At 42.2% G+C, this 23,889-nt stretch overlaps 1 protein-coding gene across 10 annotated transcripts in view; it reads right to left on the bottom strand.

Moving 5' to 3' along the window:
* THSD7B (thrombospondin type 1 domain containing 7B) overlaps positions 1 to 23,889 on the bottom strand; it is a 690,438-nt gene that overhangs the window by 167,222 nt on the left and 499,327 nt on the right. For all 10 annotated transcript variants that reach the window (XM_053254956.1, XM_053254972.1, XM_053254939.1 and 7 more), the window contains one exon: positions 19,560 to 19,823. In XM_053254956.1, coding sequence (XP_053110931.1) covers positions 19,560 to 19,823 — 264 coding nt within the window. The remainder of the gene's footprint in view (positions 1 to 19,559; positions 19,824 to 23,889) is intronic.

The raw sequence follows: 23,889 nt of genomic DNA, 5'->3' as shown, positions 1-23,889 counted from the left end.
CAATCTCACTTGCCTAACATTTGCAGTATTTTTTTCTAAAACAGAACCACCATACAAATTTTCCTGGTGCCCTAAATAGATTGTGATCTGATTTAGAATGTAATTTGAACAATTTATTCAGTAAAAAATACACCTGTGCCATGTTAATTTCCCTTCACTGTATCTCAAATGTTTTTCAAGTAATCAAGTAGAAATTTTAGAAATTTCTTTAATGGAAATTTTTAAATGGAAAAACTAAGTATGGTAAAAATTTCTAGAAATTTTACTACCCCACATCTCTGGATAACACCGTTGCAGTTATTATGAGATATGAACAGCAATCATAGCACATGTTCTTAAAAGATCCTGTATTTTTGTGGTTTAATGTTGAATACAATCCAAATAAATGCCTTTGAATCTCACTGAGAATTTGTGCCCCTGTGCTGAAATTTGAAAGTACTACTCCAGCTAATTCTATTGCTTTCTACTTTTAACCTTGAAATTCAAGCATAAAAATGGGTTGCCTCATGACCTCTCATATGCGTACACAATCTAGCCCTTTAGCACTTTATTTATTTAGTAGATTTACAAGCTGCATTTCAGTACAAGACTCCCAGAGTGGTATACACTTTAATTATACAAAATAAAATAAAACTCAATGTCAAAGTAGTATAAAAATGGCAAAAGTAGCAGATAAATCAATAACACACTGCAGAAGTTAAAAGACAAGAGAGAAAACTAGCAATACAAGGGCTGTAGTCAAATTAAGAAGAATTATTTGCCTGCTGCTCAAAAGAGGCCGGTGTTGGTGCCAAATGAGCTCTCTGGGAAGGACATCACATATACTGTATGAGGCTCCCTAATCAAAGAAGCCCCTCCCCAATCATTACCCACTTAACTTTAGACAGCAGAAGATTTCAGAGGAGGGCTTATGTAAGTATTCTCATAATTTATATTAGATGTTAAATGTGGTCTCAAAGGCCACCTGAAAGCTTCTCAGGCACTACTACTGATCACTGAATCACTAAGAATGACTGGTTGAAATTGCTTAGTAGGTCTCTTGGGGTTGCTTACCTTTCTGCTTTATCATTTAATACTGAACTATTCAACAGTCATCCACCAAAGATGTTTGACATTTTGACATTCAATACCCACACTTCCAGTCTCTATACAGGGTCAGGACAATAGAAACAAGTTCATCAACATCAGCTCCCCAACTCTGCTTGGAAGATTTATCTCTGTGCATGAGTTCCAAGCAGTGGTTAAATCAAAAATAAGAGTTGAGCCTTAAGATTTAAACCAACTTGGCAAGGTGCTTTATTGGGTTTTGCATTAAAAATTGCTTATGAGAATGTCATATCCTTTAAAAATCTTGTGTTCCAATCATGAAGCTACATTAGAAAGATACCCTTAACTATTAAAATTTTCCCAATATCTAAGCCACAATGAAATTAATGTTGTAGACAAGGGTAAAAACAATAGTGGTAGTATCATTTGCTTTTGTTTTTGCTGCCTATCAGCATTTTGCTACCCTTTTGAACTACAGCCAGACAACAGACTGATAGCTACAATAATTTTTCCATAATAGCTCTTTATTGCAACTCTTCCCTCAAGCTGCGTGATAGTCTAATTTAAAATGTACATTAATTTGGTTTGTTACTTTGCAAACGAATGCTTTCTCAAAGCCATTTACTTCTCCAAATACATTTAGATTAGGCACTATCATCACTCTTCATTATTTATCAGCAGTTCCCTCACACCCATTATCAGTAGATTTTGATTCACTCAGATTTTTTAATGCTCTCTGTGCTTATGTATTATAAATAAGAGAAGGTCCAAACTTGGTCACCTTTGATGTTCTACTATTAACCTTTCACTGAACAAAAAAGGGGGGGAAGTTGCCATCCCTAGACCATTTACAATAAATTACTTCAAACAAGAAAAAACTTTATTACCAGTAGGAGAATTTAACCAACCACTGTTTGGACTATGTAACTAAGAAGTTGTTTACAAACTCAGGTGAAATATGGTTTCTCTGTTTCTGATTTTATTTTCATGTATTGCATTTCAAAATCAAGCACCTTATTAAAAAAAATTCACAAAGGAGAATTTATTGGCTCATTTAATGGTGGGGGGAAAACTGCTGAGGTTCAGACACAATTTAGTGGCTTAGTTAAGGGTGTGATTGAACAGTTTTGCCTTGAACTGGGGCCAGTTCAAAAGGTTTGATGATGGACTGAACTGGGAGCAGTTCAGTCTGTGATTGAACCGAACCAGGCACAGTTTGGGACAGTAAGGGCATTCCCAAGGAGATGGCGGTGAGGAGAAAAAGCTGCTTACCCTGGCCACTCGACACCGCTCACCCTCCCAGCGTGGCAAGCGCACTTCTCCCTCCTTCACTGAGTCACTGGCTCGGTTCTGGGCTCTGCGATTGTGCAGAGGCCATTTTTGTGACCTCCACACGTGCACAGAGGTATTTGCATCCCCATGAAAATCTCCACTACGCAAATAGTCACTAGATATCCCTTGCCCAACCAGTCACAATTATATTGTTTTGCACAAATTCTTTACCTGAAAAATACTAACTAGAAATGAAGGCTCAATTTGATCATATTTTTCAGTGACAGTCAGATAAACCTTGTTAGATACTGAGCAGAGTCCGTTACCTCTCTTCCACAAATTCCCCCAAAATGAAAAATGAGCTGTCAAAGACAACTTGTGCTCTTCCACCTCTCTATTTCGACCTCTCCATTTCATTTCGAGAGCGCATGTACAAGAGGCATTCTTGCATATTGTTTTCACGGCATGTAAACTGAGGTGAATGTTCAGGACAATATTATCCTTAGACAGACACTAGTCTATTTCCAATGCTTTTAAAACTCAGCCATATTCCTAAAGGAACTATTAGGCTTTTTTTTTTTCTTTTTGAGGGGTGGGGACACATTTTTGAAAAAGCCATTCATCTGTAGATTGTAACCATGGGAACAACAACTTGACTCTTACAAGTGACCATCTTACAGCTTCACTTTCCCACTTGTAAAAAGGAAACATTTTCATAGGCCCACCTTTACTTTGGCATGCTCAAGGCAGCTATCAACATTAAAAGTGACCTACTTAATCAAGCAATAAAAGAGATAGTAATAGCAGATTACAAGTTGCACCATCATCATTAAAGCTGCATTACAACAGGACATATAAAAAGAGCATATAATATGCAGAGCTGTGAATTTCTGAATTAAAGAACTAGCCAACCAAAAGTGCTGATCTACCACTTTTTCTGAATCCTTCTTTCTTTCTGGTTTCCTATGCTCTATACTCTTTGTGGCAAAACAAACAAACATGCAGAAGGTTCCAAGTTCCCTCCCTGGCATCTCCAAAATAGAGCTGAGAGAGACTCCTGCCTGCAACCTTGGAGAAGCCGCTGCCAGTCTGTCCTGTAGACAATACTGAGCTAGATTTTATGTATGTATTTATTTTTTATTCTATTTCTATACCACTCTTCCAAAAATGGCTCTGGGCGGTTTACACAGAGAAATAAATAAATAAATAAATAAATAAATAAATAAATAAATAAATAAGAAAGAAAGAAAGAAAGAAAGATGGATCCCTGTCCCCAAAAGGCTCACAATCTAAAAAGAAACATAAGATAGACATTGTGCTGGGAGTGGGTAGGGCCACCAATGATCGATAGTTTTTGGTTGGCACAATATACATAACTAGTAGTACAATTTGCACTGTTTACAATGCCACAATTTGCACTGTTTACAATGCCACAAATAACATAAATTTCGGTTGCTTTGAGGTCCACAAAGAGAAATTGGTTTGGGCGCTGAAGCAGATTTTGTGGTGTAAAAGAGAAGGGCTCCTTCCCAACCTCCAAACAGGACTTGGAAGACATAATGAGGTAGTGGTTTTTCAGTTCCTTCCTGTGTGCACAATGCTAGTCGCTCTAAACCGCCCTGAGCCATTTTGGAAGGGCGGTATATAAATCAAATTAATAATAATAATAATAATAGTCGATTACCAGTGGTTGTAGTAGGATACAATTGCATTTAGGTATACATCTTGCATCAGCAGCAGCAGTAGCTAGGATATCGGTAATCAAAGAATGCCAGTATGTATTGGAAAGTTCAGAATGAGGCTGTGAAGGATTAAGATTATTTAGGATTTGGGAGCCTAGCTGGCCTAGGGTGTGTCTTACAGCCAGGCCTGGAAGAGACTTACAAGGCTCAAAGGCAAGGACACTGCAGAGTCTTCTAGCTTTTTAGTTGCTGCTACAGTTTATAATGCAAATCTATTGTTCTGTATACAACTAGGTGACTTTTCGTTTGCATCAGTTTTCTCAATGGATTGTAATACCCAAGGCAGAAGCGTAAGGATGTTGTACCATAACACAGTGAGGGGTTGATGAGTGGCCCAATTGTGTACATAGTGCATTATTTCCTTTCCCCCCCCCACATATATAAGCAAAAGAAAAAGCTTCAGGCCAAAGTAAATAAAGAAAAACTGGTTTGGAGAAAGGAAAGAGAGAGCTTTCTGTGGTCAAAAGGTGAACTTCTGAAAATGTAATGGAAGACACATATACAATTGCACTTAATAGAAACCACTGATGTTTCCCAGACTATTTCTCAGCTTTTTTGAAATTGGCTAAATGCATTATGTCTGCACAGTGTCATACAAGACTGTTAAAATAATTATGTGAAGTTGGAATATGGTTCAGAAATATAACCTTCTACTTACACAGTGTTTGAAGCAGATGCATGTCTAATATAATTGGCTTTAATCTCATTTGCATCCACTACTAGCATATTTCATCATTTTAATTAACAAACTTCCAACGCCTGTATATTTGACTCACAGGATTCAAGGTCCTTTGACGGAATTCCATGTATCGCTCTAAGTGTCAATGACAATAACAGCACTGATTTCCCTGGAAGCAGATTGGATAAAAGCAGTCTCTTCTTGAAAAGAAAAGTGAATAGTCTATAACAATGGAGGCTAATCAACATGAGCACATGTATTTTGCTTATGAAAAGAAGGCTTCTGTGGACAGGAATAGAAGATTGACCATTTTCCATAGTGATCTAATTGTAAGCGTAGCTGGTGATAGGGATGTAAAGAATGGATTGTGGTCAGAACGTTCTGACTACGAAATGTCCGTTCCGAGTGTTCCAAGCTCGGAACAGAACAATCCTGTTCTGAGTTTGGAACACTCTGAATGTACCGAGTGCCATTTTGGATTTCAAGAATGGCACTTGGGACGTTTTGACAGAACGGGGTAGTTCCATCGGAATAACTGGCTTGACCAGTTGTTCTGACTGAACGTTCTGCAGATCCTGAATTCCGTTTCTAGCTTGGAATGGAAGGTAAGATCCATTTCATGCACATCCATAGCAGGTGACTTCGGTTGGTACATTTTTTCCAATGAATTATCAGGGGTAAACCAAGTGTCAATTTTTAGTTCATAACAGAATATGAATATTTTAAGAAATTTGTTTCTAGAAAATTAGATGTGGTATTTTTTATATTCCTTGGATGATTTTAAAGAACGTGGCTATTAAGGGATAGGAACATTAAGGCTAATGAATGTATTAAAGAGAATCTTAAGCCCTATTCAGGTGTTTTTCAAAACCTACCAAATATGCTTTCAAGTGCTGAAAGAAGTTCCAGCCTGGCATATCATTTACCCTTCCACCTTGCTGCTCAAAGTTACAGCAGTATTTGTCTGCATAGGCAAATGCCGTAATCATGAGCAGCAAGACGGAGGGGGTGAGTGATGCACCGGGATGGGACTTCCAGACGCATTCTTGGAGCTTGTAAGGGTGTTTGGTAAGTTTTGAAAACCACCTGAATTTTATTTATTTATTTATTTATTCATTCATTCATTCAATTTTTATACTGCCCTTCCAAAATAGCTCAAGGCAGTTTACAATTACATAAGAACATAAGAACAGCCCTGCTGGATCAGGCCCAAGGCCTATCTAGTCCAGCATCCTGTTTCGCACAGTGGACCACCAGATCCCGCTGGAAGCCACAGGCAGTTGCTGAGGGCATGCCCTCTCTCCTGCTGTTACTCCCCTGCAACTGGTACTCAGAGGCATCCTGCCTTTGAGCCTGGAGGTGGCCTATAGCTCTTCAATTGGTAGCCATTGATAGACCTCTCCTCCATGAAGTTATCCAAACCCCTCTTAAAGTCATCCAATTAAAACAAAACCATTAAAATCAGTTAACACTTAAAACAAAAATTATAAAACAGTGTAAAACAATTAACAATTAAAACATCATAAAACAGTAATTAAGCAATCACAACAATAAAAAACCCCTGAAAAACAGGTTACAACATTAAAAATCAATTACAACTATTTAAGAACCCTGGAAGGCCAGGCGAAACAGAAGGCTCTCCTGAAGGCCAATAAAGAATTCAGTAGGGTGAATAGGTGAATAGGGTGAAATGTCTTTTCACCCTGAATAGGGTGAAATAGTGGGGAAATGTCTTCATTAGCTTCATTTTTAGCATTGATTGATTGATTAAAGTGCTGTCAAGTCAGCGTCGACTCTTAGCGACCTCATAAATAGATTCTCTCCAGGATATTCTGTCTTCAACTTGGCCTTTAAGGTCTCTCAGTAGTGCATTCATTGCTGTCGTAAATGAGTCCATCTACCTTGCTGCTGGTCATCCTCTTCTTCTCTTTCCTTCAACCTTTCCTGGCGTTATGGACTCCGCAAGGGAGCTGGGTGCATAATGTGTCCAGAGCATGAGAGTTTGAGCCTGGTCATTTGTGCCTTGAGTGAAAGTTATGGACTGATTTGTTCTATGATCCATTGGTTTGTTTTTCTGGCTGTCCTTGGTATTAGGGATGTGCAAAAAATTTCGGGCACAGAACGATCTGTGCCCGAAACGAACAATTTCGGGTGATTCGGGGCCGAACCGAATCACCCACGATGCCCCCCGAATTTTTTCGGGCACGAGCCGAATCACCCGAATTTCGGGCACAAAAAATTCGGGTGATTCGGTTCATGGTTGATTTTTGGCGATTTTTTAAAGTTTTAGTGACTTTGGGGCAGTTCGGGGGCATAGCATGGGATTTGGGCAAAAGGAGTGGGGTGGGGTGGTCTAATGGGTGCAGGCTACCACCCCAATTTCAGGGGGATTGGGCAAAGGGATGATTTTTGGTAAATTTCTGAAAATTTCATGTCTTTGGGGCAGATTGGGGCATATTGGGGCAGAAAGTGGGGGCTGGGGCAGAATAGTGGCGTGGGGTGGTAGTGCCTCATGGGTGCAGGCTACCACCCCAATTATGGTGAATTTATTTGTATGAGGTTTGTCTTCATAAGGTGAAGTGTGCTAAATTGATTACTTCCTCATATTATTCATAGTAAAGGAAAGTGTGAAAAAGTGAAAGTGGGGTCATGAGAGTTGTTTAATTGAAAAAAATCTCATTTGCTATGATAGAATGAGAATTCACACCTCAGAAAAAACTTCTGAGGTGTGAATTCTCATTCTATCATAGCAAATGAGATTTTTTTCAATTAAACAACTCTCATGACCCCACTTTCACTTTTTCACACTTTCCTTTACTATGAATAATATGAGGAAGTAATCAATTTAGCACACTTCACCTTATGAAGACAAACCTCATACAAATAAATTCACCATAATTCACCCCTCTGCCCAATCACTCTTAAATTGGGGATGGGTGGTAGCCTCCAGCCATCAGGCACTATCTACCAGCCCACCCCACTCCTTTGGGGCAGATCCACTTTCTGCCCCCAATCTGCCCCAAAGACACCCAAACTTCAAAAATTCTCAAAAAATCAGCCCTCTGCCCAATCCCCCTGAAATTGGTGTGGTAGCCTCCACCCATGAGGCACTACCACCCCACCCCACTATTTTGGGGCAGATCCACTTTCTGCCCCCAAACTGCCCCAAAGTCACCAAAACTTCAAAAATTCTCAAAAAATCACCCCTTTGTCCAAACCTCCTGAAATTGGGGTGGTAGCCTGCACCCATGAGGCACTACCACCCCACCCCACTATTCTGCCCCAGCCCCCACTTTCTGCCCCAATATGCCCCAATCTGCCCCAAAGACATGAAATTTTCAGAAATTTACCAAAAATCATCCCTTTGCCCAATCCCCCTGAAATTGGGGTGGTAGCCTGCACCCATTAGGCACTACCACCCCACCCCACTTCTTTTGCCCAAATCCCATGCTATGCCCCCGAACTGCCCCAAAGTCACTAAAACTTTTAAAATTCACAAAAAATCAGGACTTTGCCCAATCCCCCTGAAATTGGGGTGGTAGACTCTACCCATTGGGCACTACCACCCCACCCCAAAATTTTGCCCCTGGGCCCCTTTTTACCCCCCCAAATCGATTCAGATTCGGATTAAATCCGAATCCGAACCGAATCAAGGGTGATTCGGGTGACCCAGATTCGGGCACAAAACAGAACGGGGGTGATTCGGTTCGGGTCCGAGCCGAATCACCCGAAAATCCGAATTGCACACCCCTACTTGGTATCCTTAAAAGTATTCTCCATCACCAAAGTTCAAAAGCATCAATACTTTTTCTCTCTTGCTTCTCCAAAGTCCAGCTTTCGCATCCATAGAGTGTCATGGGAAAAACCATTGTCTGAATGATTCTAATGTTTGTAGATGTTTGCATCTAAATATCCTTTCCAATGCCTTCATTGCAACCCAACTAAGTGCTAGTCTGCAGCGTATATCTCCCCCCCCCATTTTTCTTTTTTTATTCATATCTTTTTATTGTTTTTCAACAAGATAACAGAAATAGAAAAAAGACTGCAACGTATTTCCTGACTGCTTGATCCTTTACAGTTGATGGTCGATCCTAAAAGGCAGAAGCTATCCACCACTTCCATGTCTTCATTATCAATTCTGAGGCTGGTTGCCAATGCAGATCATCTGCATTCTCAGCTGTTAGAGTGAAGTCATCGGCGTAGCGCAGGTTATTGATGTTCCTTTCTCCAACTTTAAAACCACGCTCATCTTCTTCCAATCCAGCTTCTCTCAGTGTTCAGCATATAAATTGAATAAAGAGGGAGAAAGTATACAGCCTTGTCTTACTCCTTTGCCAATCTGGAACCAACTGTTTCACCATGTTCCGTCTGGACTGTGGCTTCCTGTCCTGTGTATAGGTTTCTCATAAGAACAATGGGGTGTTCTTGGATGCTCATTTTCCTAAGGATATTCCACAACTTGACATGGTCAATGCAATCAAAGGCTTTTCTATAGTCAATAAAGCACATCTTGGCTTCTTATTGGTATTCTTTGTCTTACTCATTTATCCAGCGTGCATCAGCAATGATGTCTCTTGTTCCTCGGCCTTTTCTGAAACCAGCTTGAACATCTGGCATTTCCCTTTCCATGTAGGGCTCTAATCTGCATTGGATGATCTTGAGCATTATTTTGCTAGCATGTGAAATTAAGGATATTGTATGTGTGATGGTTTGCACAATCTGTTAAGACTCCTTTCTTTGGTATGGGTATGTAGACTGACCTCTTCCAATCTGTTGGCCACTGTGTCGTTCTCCAAATTTGCTGGCATGGTTTGCTTAGAATTCTTCCATACTTCTGTAGCTATTAGCATACTTCTGTAGCTATTCCATCCATTCCTGTAGCCTTCTGACTTGGTAATGACCGGAGTGCTGATCTAACTTCATCTTCTCATACTAGAGGTTCTTGCAAGTAGGGAATATCTTACAGAGTGACTTAGATGTTGATGTCTCTGCTGTTCAGATTTCAGGTATACTCCTTCCATCTCTGATCTTCTCTGAATCAGTACTATCTGTCCTTTGGCATCCCTTAACAGACCAGTTTGATGTTGGAACCTCCTTCAGAGATCTTTTGGAAAACTTGCCTTGTTTTTCTGTGTCTATTTCTATCCTCAAGGTCTTTAGAGATGCTGTTGTAGTACTGCTCGCTGTCTCTTCTAACAGCTTTCTGAAATTCTCTATTAAGTTCCTGAGCCTTTATGTTTCTTTTTCACCACACTTTCCTTAAGGAAAGTAAACTTATGAGATCACCCGACATTCTATGTATGTCCATGTGTCTGTGTGTGAGTATCCCCCAATATCAAATTTGCAGTTCCTGGACCAATGTGAACTAAATTGGGTACAGTTGTAGGGACACATAGGGGCACCTCAACAGTATAGTTTTTGATTATGTCATCCACCCCAATTCAAGACAGTGGATCTATAAACGTTTGAACTGCAAGTGGGCTAACTTGTTAACTGCCTAACAAACTTGAACCAAATCTCCTACAGAGACACATAGGAATACCTCAATGGCATAGTTCGTGATGATGTCATCTACCACAATTCAAGATGGCAGATGCATGAACATTTGAAGTATATCACTAACTTGTGAACCCGCCTAACCAATTTGAGCCATATTTGCTACAGCTATAGGTGTATAGCTATGCACCTATAGGAACACCGCAGTGCTGTAGTTTGTGGTGATGCCATCCACCCCGATTCAAGATGGTGGAAGTGTGGACATTTAAGGTGCAAAAGTGCTAACTTGTGAACCGCCTAACTGATTTGAACCAAATTTGCAACAACTGTTGGCCATAGCTCAAGGGCAGTGTGGTGTAGTGGTTAGAGTGCTGGACTAGGACTGGGGAGACCCGAGTTCAAATCCCCATTCAGCCATGATACTTGCTGGGTGGCTCTGGGCCAGTCACTTCTCTCTCAGCCTAACCTACTTCACAGGGTTGTTGTGAGGAGAAACCCAAATATGTAGTACACCGCTCTGGGCTCCTTGGAAGAAGAGCAGGATATTTTAAAAAACATTTTTAAAAGTTTGGAATGATGTCATTCAAAATGGTTGATCCTGTCATGAAGGCCTGCTCCAGCTTACCCTTCCAGAAGATAAATACATAAGCTTCAACTGTTGCTATTTTCCTGGAATCATTATTTTATGGAATATGGCTGACATAGAAACACAGGGACTGTTTTATAGAAAGCCAGACTATTCTTCCATCTAGCTCAGTATTGTCTACACTGACTGGCAGAGGCTCTCCTAGGTTCGGACAGGAATCTCTCTCAGCCCTCTCTTGGAGAATGCCAGGGAGGGCACTTGGAATCTTCTTCATGCAGAGCAGATGTTCTGCCAATGAGCTATGGTCCCATTCCCACTCATGACACCCAGAGCAACAGAACACTCGTGGGAAGACCTTGGGCTTGTGCCAGGGGCGTAACTATAATAGGACAAGGGGAGACAGTTGTCTGGGGGACCACTGCCTGGGGGGGGGCAGAGGCAAGTCACATGACTGACTCCCCCAGCTACGCACCCGCCCAGGCTTCCTTCAGTTGTATTCATCCTCCAAAATTGATGTGAGCGTTAAGACCTGGAGCTACCAGAACAGCATTTCTTTCTCTAGTACCATTAAATGACTGCATAGTCCACAATTTACAAAACCTTTAAAAAAATAATTTAGGATGATGTTCTATTGTGGAACATACACCTAATGGCGCAGTGGGTAAATGCTTGACTAATAAGCAGAAGGTTGCCAGTTAGAATCCCACCTATATCGGGCAGCAGCAATAAAGGAAGATGCTGAAAGGCATCATCTCACACTGCGTGGGAGGAGGCAATGGTAAGCCATTCCTGTATTCTACCAAAGAAAATCACAGGCCTCTGTGGGTGCCAGGAGTTGATATCGACTTGACGGCACACTTTACAGAGAACCAGCATGGTGTAGTGGTTAGAGCGCTGGACTAGGATCGGGGAGACCCGAGTTCAAATCCCCATTCAGCCATGATACTAGCTGGGTGACTCTGGGCCAGTCACTTCTCTCTCAGCCTAGGCAACTTCACAGGGTTGTTGTGAAAGAGAAACTTAAGTATGTAGTACACCGCTCTGGGCTCCTTGGAGGAAGAGCAGAATATATATGTAATAATAATAATAATTTTTATATATATATATATATATATACACACACACACACATTTTTTTACTCTGCTTTTTGTTACCACTATTCAGCCTCACTTAAGATTTCTTAACTTCATGAGCTGAGCTTCAGTCGGGTGGGGGGGCATTTTAAAACCTTGCCTCTGGGCCCACTACAACCTTGCTACGCCCCTGGCTTGTGCAAAACTAATTGTGCCAGCTAATTGCACTCAATCTGGAATTTGTGCTCCAGATTAATTTTTGCACTACCAAAAGCATGCTTGCATGTTCTTATTTTCTTTGGTGAAATATTGGAGGGTAAGTAAATCAGTTTTGTGTAGAGCATTAATGCTACGTTCATATGGATGTGCAAAAGCCCAAGCTGCAAGAAACAAATATCAAGATGGGGATCCATTTACAAATATTCCTACTAGAAAATAGTGCATTGAATTTTATCAACAGTGAATGAACTGTGTCATTCTGTGAACTGACTGCACTGCATCATCAACCAAAGTACAAGAAGACCACATTCCACTTTAGACAACCCATGGACAGGGTGTGCGTGTGGGGGGGGGGGGGGAATCAAAGTTAGCCATGCCACTGAAATGAATGAACACATGAATTAGGGTTACTCTACCAATCAGGAGACACAAATTATTTAGGATCTATAGAGTATAACTTAAAGGTTATACTGCCCAAATTAAGTATTTTTAAAATCTCATTGATGTTAATGGGAGAGTCAAGTTCATGCCTTCAATAGAAATCTGTCTTCAATAGAAATCAATACAACCTCACAGTGTTAAGTTAGATCAACTTAGGTCAGGATTGTGCTCTTCAATTCTGGCATAAGATGTTTATATAGAATGTTTATAAAGGTTATTTAATAAAACAGCAGGTTTTCAGACAAGGTAATAAGGTCTTTATTGTGTCAAAATTCACTCAATCAATGCACAAAACTCATTGATGCAACACAAGCATTTACACCTAAAAAGCTGCATCCCAAGTTAATATTATGAAACAAATCAAGGCGGTAACAATGTATTAAGGGGAAAGGAATGCTATCCTGAATCGTTATTGCAGACAGGAAACATCAGAGGATGTTTTTCTTCTCATCATTTTATATATTTCTTCACAAGTGTCATTGGTCCCTTCTTAAAGGAGATAGATCTAATGTGCTGAATTTTTACAACATATTTGTTTTTTGTTCTGTGTTTATCAATGCAAGGGATGAAGACAGTTGACATTACGTTTAAAAGCTTTTTAAAATGTAAATTAACACCAGCTTAGCCCCAGCCACTACCTGGCAGTCAAAACCTATTACAAGCTGATTTCTTGTCCTTAGTGTAGTATGTCATTACTGGTACTCAGCTTAGAATAAGATGCTGTGTTCTGAACAGACATTTGCATTGTGAGATGAGAAATCTCTTCCCGACATCCAGACTAACAAAGTATTGTTATGGGGGTGAGATGATTTTTGTCAATATCCCCAGCCTTCTGAAGTGTATTTCCAGTGTATTCCCTACAATATGTCCCTGAGGATTGTGCAGCCCTAAGGAACATATTTTGGGGAGTCATAGTGGTCTTCAGAAGGAGGGGCAATCAACAAAATATTGCCCCTCCCTTATAAGGTGTGCTGTACTGTACCCGTGATTAATTGGTCTGGGTTCAGCTTCTATAATTTTTCTATGGTCACATACTTATAAATACATACTCTGGGTGGTGAAACTGAGGTATAGCCACATATTTTCTCTGAAAAATTAAAAGCGCCTTATTTTATAACATTAAATTTCCTCATATGATTGAGGAACTCTTTAGCTCAGAAGTTGAATTTACTATCAATGAAAGAATTATAGGAACTCCTCAGCATGCAGTACACGTTTCATTCAACCTCATACATTAGTCAATGTAATGTGTTAATAAAGGCAAGCATCTCGGAGGGAATGTAGCCATCATAGTGTTTCTTGTGCCCTCTGTGAACTAAAGGATCATATTTCAGGGTTTCAAGGGTTGACACTTTTATTTTGAAGAAATGGCCCTGAGAACACTTATATTTTCATTGCTTCAGCTTTACTGAGCAACAGTTCTAAATCAGCATTATCCAAATAGCTTGTTTCCGAGCCCTAAACTTCCTGCTCTGTATTATGCAGCTGTGTTTAGACATATATCAACAATGCTAGTTATTTCAGTGGCTCAGTCCAGAATAATTTGTTATGTTTTCGTTCTACAAGAGGAAAAGAAAGGTCTAGTGAAGATCTTGTTGACAAGAAAAACTAAATGCATTAATGGAGGTTCAAACAGGAGTCAAGCATTTTCTTCAATTGTTTGAGACTGAACTGCCATTATAGTCAAAGTTTCCCTGATGAAGAACCACTAGTGTTTTAAAATATGTTCTTTTTATATTAATAAATTATTCTATGCACCCATCTATGGATCATTATAACACCGTGAAATCTGCAATCATTTTTCCTTCATTGTGTATCTCATGCAGCTGGACCCTGTTTATCACATCTGTCTGCAGATATTACAGAATGGTCATGGGATATCCTATAGTATACCAGTGGCTGGCAATAATGGGTACAATCTCAATAATGGGTACATAGGAAGCTGCAATATACTGAGTCAGACCATTGGTCTATCTAGCTCAGTATTGTCTTCACAGACTGGCAGCAGCTTCTCCAAGACTGCAGGCAGGAAACTCTCTCAGCCCTATCTTGGAGAAGCCGGGGAGAGAACTTGGAACCTTCTGCCCTTCCCAGAGTGGCTCCATCCTCTGAGGGGAATTTCTTATATATCTTGAGGTATCACCTCAAAGCATTGTAAGGAATGACATCTAACTTATAAAACAGACCCATGTGCCAAAACTATATTACTATTCTGTATCTAAAAGCAGACGTCCTAATGTTGTATCATAGGCCAATTTAGTATGCCTCATGATGTGAATATAAATCAGTGTGAATATAAATAATCCCTGAGGAAAGCCCTTATTACAAACAGCTCTGAGCCACCTAATGGCGCAGCAGGGAAGTAACATGCCTAGGGAGCAGGAGGCTGTTGGTTCAAATCCCTGCTGGTGTGTTTCCCAGAATATGGGGAACTCCTATATGGGACAGCAGCGATATAGGAAGATGCTGAAAGGCATCATCTCATATTGCGTGGGAGGAGGCAATGGCAAACCCCTCCTGTATTCTACCAGGGAAAACCACATGGTTCTGTGGTTACCAGGAGTCGACACCGACTTGATGACACAAGTTTACCTTTACTGCAGGGCGGGATACTGACTCGATGGCACCATCTTTCCTTTTCCAGGCCTATCTGACATGATTTGCAAAAGTCAATAACATCCCACCAGCCATGTATGGTGGTCCATCAGGGTTTAATAGGCTTCCTGTTTCATCACCAGTCTGGGATTGTGACAACAGGGCCACCATATGTGGCTAATGAACTGAAAATGGCTTGATAGGTCACGAGCTGTGCCTGCCTGGCTTCTGTGGTTTAGTGTCGATAGTATTGGACTTTAGCCAGGAACACAATCTCCTAAATCCTACAATGGCCATAGACTCACTGTTTCTTAAGTTTGATTTTGTCACGAGCTCACTCGACAGAAGACGCTGGCCAGAAATATATGACACAATAGCCAGTAGCTCAAGTTTCAGTTTTACTGCTAAATAGTCAGGTTTAACAGTCTCACCAAGAATACAGAAGTGAGGAGTGAGAAGCCCAAATTCCAAAGTCACAATTTCTCCGACAAAAGCTCCAAGCAGATTTGACGTGTTGTTTCCTGCAGTTTGTTCAAGGCACAGGCTGCCCGATTTATAGTCAGCAGCCACATGCACTTAATCAACACTCCACCCCCGCCAATTGCCATAGACTCAATCCGGCTCCTGTCTTCTCGCCAGACAACTACTCCTCCGTTAATTCCTTCACCTGCTGCTAACGTTTCCCCCTTCTGTGTTCTTGAGGAGATAGTGGCCGTTCAAACTCTGGCTCAGATCCTGACCCTTCTCTCCAAAGGTCACTCAGCCCCTGCTGGCCCCTCCTGCGCCAAACACTCACCCTGGCCTGTCTCAATTACCTTTCCATTCACATCACCGGCCTGCTCCTCCTCAGGCACCTCCCCACTTTCTAGTAAGTCTCCTGCCCCCCACTCCTCTCCAAAGTCCTCGGGTGGGGGCATGACAGATTTCCCTTTTGAAAGTGGGAACAATACTGGTAGAACTGTTGCAAGGATGAATGAGATGAAGAATATAAATAAATACTATATAACATTACTTTTCGAAGCTTATAAGGGTATAATACCTTTGCAAGCAACACCGTTTCAGCATATTTTTTAATTTGTTGTCAAAAGAGATATATTAATATGAAAGAGTAACATGCCATGCTTCCAAAAGACTTTTACTTAATTAAAATGATTGCCTGTGGGTCAAGAAAATATGGCAGAGCTCTGCTCATGAAGTTATGTGTGTGTGTGTCTTATGTTATCTCATATAAAGTTTGAGAAGGCAAAATCTGGAAAGGTGTGGAATGATTCACAAGAAGCTACCTTCCATGAATTCACTGTCAGTGCTAGAATGAGATTGTTATACTCCAATGAACTCCTCCATTACCAAGTATCTTCATATTGTCTCCTTCTGTTTGGTTTTTCTCCTTGGATTCTCATTACAATAAAACTGAACAGCACAACACCAACACTGCTAACAAGCTATTTGTCCCATTGGGGATTCTGTGCTGATGGAGGGAGGCAGCGCATGACAAAATCCAAAATAAGAGGAAGCTGAGCAAACTGGAATGAGTACACACTGAAGGGAAGGAATTTATATAAAGAAAAAAAGCCAGAAAACTGACAACACACAGAGCTAAGGAAAAATGTGGTGGCTTGATGAGAGAACAAGCTCTTCATCACAGTTTATGAGAAAAATGCCCACCTAACTTCGGATTATGTTTGTAAGCACAAGACAACTAGGGATGTGCACGAGCCTCCTCTGGGAAGTGCTGAACTGGCTCAGGTGCTGGTGTTTGAACTGGCTCAACAGGGCAGGGGGCACCTCCCTTTAAAAGCAGGTAGGGCGCTCCTTACCTGTTCGTTCCTGCCCCACCACTTTTCCACCAGTGGTGCCCACTCTCCAAAAGGCTGCATGGGGCTGCAATGCTGTTCCTTGCAGCCTCCGCACAGCACCAACACTCAAATGCTCAGCATTTGGAGCGTGGGTGCTGGCTATGGAAACGGCTCCTCACTCCATCAGCGGGTGCTTGAACAATTCATGCACATCCCTAAATAAAACTAGCCCATACTACTTTCCCCCTTCCCTAAGATTATTTCCCTTTTCATAAATCCTTCCATAGTGTTATTTCTATGTTGTATATGTCAAGTGGGATGCCATGCACTATGGTTTCTCTAAGGCATGTGTATGTTGTTGACATTTACAGTGCCAACAGGAGTGCCTCAGCAAGCCCTACCCCCTCAAAATGCTCCTTAACCACACACCCCACTCTCTCTCTATACAGCATTTGCCTCTGCAGAGAAACACTTAAACTGTGGAGAATGGGGAGGCGTGGTTATGGAGTGTGCTGGTGCAGGGGGTGGGGCTTGCTGCCACACTCCTGTTGGCACTACAACCTACATAGTGCCATAATGCCCAGAAAGGGTTCTTGTAACAAATCAAAGAAACTGGAAAATGATTAGCCAGCCCATTAGTCTATGGGTGAAGACAGATTAATTTTTATAGTATGATAGTGTCAGTTTAGATATGCTAATGTCAAATATAGGTTTTATCATTACACTTAAACTCTGAAGAATCATTTGACTGTGTTTAAAACAGTAAGTTCTGGTAAGAACTAATCTGACTACTTTTCTTTCACTATATTCTTAATTGATAATTACCAACTTCTGCCTCGAACATTCACGCATCCACTATCTTAAATTGAGGTGGATGACATCATCACAAACTAAACTGCTGACATGTCTCTATGTGTCCTTACAACTGTACTAAATTTGGTCCAAATCAGTTTATGCCTGCGCCTCAAACATTCAGATGCCCGCTATCTTGAATTGGGGTGGATGACATTATGAACTTCACCACTGAGGTGTCCCTACAGTGGTATCATATTTGGTTCAAATTGGTTAGGTGGTTCTCATATTAGCCCACTTGAGTCTCAAAAATCCATATGGCCACCATCTTGAATTGGGATGGATGACATCATTACGAATTATGTTTTCTCTATTAGGTGTCCCTATGTATCACTCACTACAGCTGTATCAAATTTGGTTCAAACTGGTTAGGCGGTCCACAAGTTAGCCCACTTTCACCTCAAATGTCCACCATCTGTATTGAGGTCAATAAAAATTACGCCATTGCATTCCTACAGCTGTAGCAAATTTGTTGAGGTTCGGCAGCCTCCAGGGGATGCTGCTGCAGCTACAGGCAGGGTCTCTGGCAGTTCCCCCTTCCCCACTGGCCTTCCCTCGGGTCTATGGGCCGGTTCAGCCATTTTGGAGGCCACTATGACCACAGAAAGGGCCCAAATGGCCTGAAAATGTGCCCATAGAAAACCAGGGGAGGCCAGCGGGGGAAGGGGGAACCACTGGAGACTCCCTGTGGCTGCAGCAGGACCCTCCGGAAGGCACCAAACCCAATGGGAAGATTAAACATTTCACTTTTTCATAAATTGAAAAAAACATTTTTTTTTACTATATAACCCTGAATCGGCTTGAATTGCTGCAGAATTGGAATTCTAACTTGAGGTGCCAAATCCAAACATGCCTGGTCTGGCTCAGACTAGAACTGATCTGGGCAAACCAGTTTTGTACACACCTCTAGGACCTATCAATGTCTAGCATGCCCAACATTGATGCAGATGTCAGATTCCAGGCAAATCTGCAAGCCAATCCATCCTGGAGGACAAGATACTGTTTTGCTTATTATTCAGAGATATTTAAAATGTCTAGCTGTTTCTGGCTGGAAACAAACCTCTCCTGCACTCTGTGCTTCCTCTTCATCTACTGACAATCACAAAAATACAAAGATAATACTGTATTTACAATACTGGCCAAAAGTCAAGTGTCAGGACATCAGTATATTGTGAAGTGTTGCTACCAACAGTTTACCTATTTTCCAGAACCTAAAGAAAATATTTCTCCTCATTTCTGATATAAACAAGGAGGAATACTCAGTTACACCATTTGAGACGGAGTAATGAATATTATCCTGCCTGCACTGTAGGGACAACTAGCTTCCTAAAGTCATACTTTGTCTTTCCACTGCAGGAAGCCTATTATTTCTGCTCCACACAATGATCCAAATGATATGGGCAAATGTTCCAGGAAATGTTTGTGCATGGAGGGAGTTTAACTAGACACCTTTCAGGTGACTTCGAGCTCTATTGACTTCCATCAGTGTGACATCTGGATACTGTATCTGCTGAAGCACATTAGGGTTCCAAATGAAATTCTATCCACATTTCCCCTTTTAAGCCCGCTGACATACTGAATATGATTAACAAAATCATATGTATATTGTCCTATTTTCCATTCTGGGATTTATTATAGCAGTCATGTTTGACACAGCAAGTAGCAAGTACCCATGTGGAAAACTACATGGGCACCAAAGGGTGCATAACAAGTGGTTTACTCCAAGGTCCCAATGTTTATACACATTGCATGTTATCTTACCTGAATGGTTGCAGTGAGATGGTTCCACAAGTCTGCCTGTCCTATCATAGCAGGCAAGGGTTCGGAACCGCACACCTTCTCCACACTCTTTGGCATGCCTGTGAAGTCTCAGTTCTAATTGGTGCTCCATTTTTCCAACAGAAATAATGCATTCTGACCAATTTCCATGGGGCTGAGTGGTAAATATTGTGCAAGGGCATGGTTCCGTTTCAACTTGAGGATGTACTTCTGTATTCTGGCACTTGTCTCGCTTTCTGCTTCTCCCTGTTCCGATCCGGGAAATATGCTTGTTAGTGTAACATCTGCTGCTTTTGATAACAATATGTCATTTTATTTATACTTGAAGGGGTTTAGTACAGTTAGAATCAACACAATCTGAAATGTAAATAAAGAGGAGCTGGTTCAAAGACATCTGTTAGTTGCAGCCAGGACTCTGGAGTGCCAAGACAATGTCATTATCTCCGGGGCAACCAGGGGGCCTAAAGGAACGAAGAAATATTTTGGTTCTGAATAAATCACAAAGGTATGGAAAGGGCGCTACTGACTAATCATTGGAAAAAATGGCAATGCATGCTTATGCTATTCCATCATTATTTGAGCAAAATAATTTATTTTTGGTTCTATAATCAACAGTTGCTTAGAGAAAGTTACAATGTAGACTGAGTTAGCTACATCTCTTTATTTCAGGCTATTTCACAAATTAATTGAATACACACTCTGCACAAAGACTCTGAGCTCATCTTCAGTAATTTAATAATTCAGCATTTCAGTCATAGTTTTGCTTTCCAAGCCACTTTTAACAGAGATAAACAGCACAAGTCTTATCAAATGAGATCTATACACCAGCTCCTCAATGCTGTGACAGGGTACTTTGTTTGCCATGTTTTGTAAATAGCTCAGACACATTATGGCCTCATTCACAATCACCTTAATGGAGTGGGTTACCATTCAAGAAACTGCTGCGATGCACTGTTTGTGAGATATTAGCACAATCCAGAATGTTGGCAAATTTTTTTTGTCACAAAAATCATTTACTGGCTGGGAAAGAGTAATGTGTAAGGTAGCTTTATGTTACCAAAACTTCTAGAAAGCCACAAATCCTAGCAAGCTATTTGGGAAAGGGCTTGTTCTTTTTGGAAAGAACTAGTCAGAGTTCAAGAGATGGTGAGGCATTATACGTGAATGAGGCAGAGCACACTATTTTATCATTTTCTGAATTGAACCAAACTGCCTAATATCAGACTCAAGAGTATTTCACAGTATGTTATCAAGGGGAAAGCATTTGCAGGTGTTGAAGCCGTACAAGTTATTCTGTCAGAGTAGCTATTACGTTAGAAAACAGGCAACATTGCTGAAGAATGTTTAGATTGGCTAAACATTCCCCAATCTTGATCTTCCTGAATCCACTTCTTATCTTTCTTCCAGCAATTCAGATCTCTTCCCCTAGAGTGCACATGGAAGGTTAAAACATAGAGTTGGAGCAGATTCCATAAGGTCCCATTATGTCTCAGGCTGTGCTCTGGCTGGCTTCTGGCAGGAAACAAAAATCTTGGAATCTTTCAAAATGTTCTTACTCATAAGAGAAGCATTGCTGCACAATATAATAGAAAACAAACAAAAATGTAGTGCACCCAAAGCCCTACTTGTACCAATCTTTATTTTTTCTTATTTCTTTTCACACTCCAGATTAGGGATGTGCGAACTTACTAACCCTTGAGCCGGTTCACACTCAAGCCAGCTGGGCTCGAAGGCTCACCCTCCAGCCGAACCAGTGGGGGGGCTTGGTCCGGCAGTGAGCCGATCGCGAGCCAGCTCAAAGGCCATACTTGTAAAAGGGGAAACCACAAGGATTCTCCTTGACAAGTAAAGGGCTGGGGAGGGGGGAGGGGAAAGACCCCCTTTTACCTTTCAAAACACGCCACTGTGTGGTGGGATGGGGGCAGTGGTGGATGCAGCAGATGTGGGATGGGGGCAGCGAGGGATGTGATGGGGGCAAGGGGCAAGTCCCCCCTTTTACCTTTTGAAAAAGGTTGTTGGGCAGTAGGATGGGAGTAGCGGTGGCCACAGCGGCTGCAGGATGCGGGTGGTGAGGAGGGCAAGAGCTCCTTCCAGCTGCCTGCTTGCCTCCCAAATGACCATGTAGGCCGGTCTGCAGCCTGGGCTTTGGTTTGGGGCATTTCTGTGCACACCTGTGTAGAATGCATGCATGCGGGCTTCAGACTGGCCTGCACAGTCATTTGGGAAGCAGGCGGGGAGCTGGAAGCAGCTCTCGCCACCCCCATCCTGCAGCTGGTGCAGTTTCCACCCCATCCTGCCACACAGCAGCATGCTTTGAAAGGTAAAAGAGGGACCTTCCCCCCACCCACCCCCACCACAGCCCTTGCCACCCCATCCCAAAGCCTCTTCTGAAGCTGCTGCCCCCATCCTGCTGTGCAGCAGTGTGTTTTGAAAGGTTAATGGGGGAACTTTCCCCTTGTCCCCACCACAGTCCTCTGCACCCCATCCCACAGCTGCTGCAATCGCCAGCGCCCCCCATCCTGACAAAGCAGTGTGTTTTGATAGGTAAAAGGGAGAACTTTCCCCCACCCAGGGTAGCCCTTGCTGCCCCCATCCCATGGCCGCTGTGGCTGCCACCACCCACATCCTGCTGTGCAGTGCTGTGTTTTGAAAGGTAAAAGGGAGAACTTTACCCTCCCACCCTAATGCAGCCCTTTACTTGTCAAGGGGGATCCTTGCCAGATCCCCCTTTACAAGTTTTGCCTTCGAGTCCTCAAGCTGGCTCAGTGGCCAGACCGGTCTGGGCCTGGGCTCATTTGAGCCCAAACCGGGCCACCCAGGTGCAGATCAAATCCAGTCCGGATTCAAACCGAACTGGGCTGGCCAGTTCCGTGCACATCTCTACTCCAGATGGGGTGCAGTGCCACTCTGTGGATGAACCCTGGATTCCCATGTTATCAGTTCTCCCAGGTATACATCTCTCCAAATCTAAGCAGAAATTCAGCAGTAGAAGATTCTACAAGTTTTGCCACTGTCCCTATTAAAATCTAAAACTAAGATACCAAACCAAGCACTGCACTATACACACCTGGTTAGGATTTCTCTGGTTCCATTCCTCACCACTGCATGCCCATTAATCTGCTTTCAAACACTGAATGCCCAATACCTGATATATCCACAAAGCAGCTTCCATGTCTTGTCTCTCACTCTCACTCCCCCCTCAGACTTCTCTCCCATTCCATTTTGAGCAATTCTACTGGGAATATCCTAATGGAATAACAAGATGCTTGGAGAAGCAATTGCAGTGCTTTTCCCTCCATTCTCCTGAATTCAGCAAGCCTATCAATCTATGCTAGAAATGGGTTTGCCCTGTGAGGACAACTTTTACGCATACTTCTTTATCTCATTGTATCCCAGCATCCATGGGTGAATTTCACTTTGCATTAGCAGCTAATACAATAAGGCCGACTTCAGACATAATGTGGAACCTTGGCTAGATGAACCTGTGGTTAATCTGTGAGCCCAGGAATCATCCCGCAGATTATCAACAAACTGTGGTCTCGCAGCCTCTGCCTTATGGGCAGAGGGGCCCCTCCCTCTTCCTGGTCAGCTGAGGCCACATCATAGCAAGCTCCATAGCACTCATGTTGCCAGACTGTGGGCATATTGTCAGGATGCCAGTAGAGCAGTACCACTGGTCACAATCTTTGAGGAGGCTTGCCCAATGTGATTGTGCCTTTTTGGCATCAGTCAACCACCCTCAGCAGAGAAAGGGCATTTAAACCCATTCCTCACACCACTTGCACCACTGCTCTCACAAGGGCCCCACAGCCATACAATCTTGCACAAGCACAACTACCGGTATGGGGTGCAGAGGGACACCAGTTTCCTGTTACTCCTGGAAGGTGACATGATGACTTCCGAGGAGCGGAACATGCATATGAGGGCGGGCAAAGTATCCTGGGGTTTGATTCACTATGACAAACGATGCTTTCGGAATGGTAAACCCGGGCTAAGCAGTCCAGGAAGCCCCAACACACTCCTGCCCCATGTCGGCTTGCTGGATGGGGACTAGCCCTCTCATGAGAGGGCTAGTCCACTGGGGAGGACCAGGGATTCAGTGAGCTTCTGGTTGGAGAATGCACTTTCAGGGGGAGTGCAACATATCCCACTGATATGGGCCACCCAGTATCTCTGGTTAATAATAGAACTCATACTCTGGACCTTTCCATCTCCACTCAACCCTTCCAGACTCTATAGCCTGTCACTCTCATAAGAGAACAGTCTTTGAGAGAAGGGACGTGCATCTATTGCACATGTCATCACACAGTGC

This window comes from Hemicordylus capensis, chromosome 1, assembly GCF_027244095.1.
Source record: "Hemicordylus capensis ecotype Gifberg chromosome 1, rHemCap1.1.pri, whole genome shotgun sequence".
Lineage (NCBI taxonomy): Eukaryota > Metazoa > Chordata > Lepidosauria > Squamata > Cordylidae > Hemicordylus > Hemicordylus capensis.
The sequence above is the reverse complement of the archived record's forward strand: the minus strand, read 5'-3'. Positions and strand labels throughout refer to the sequence as shown.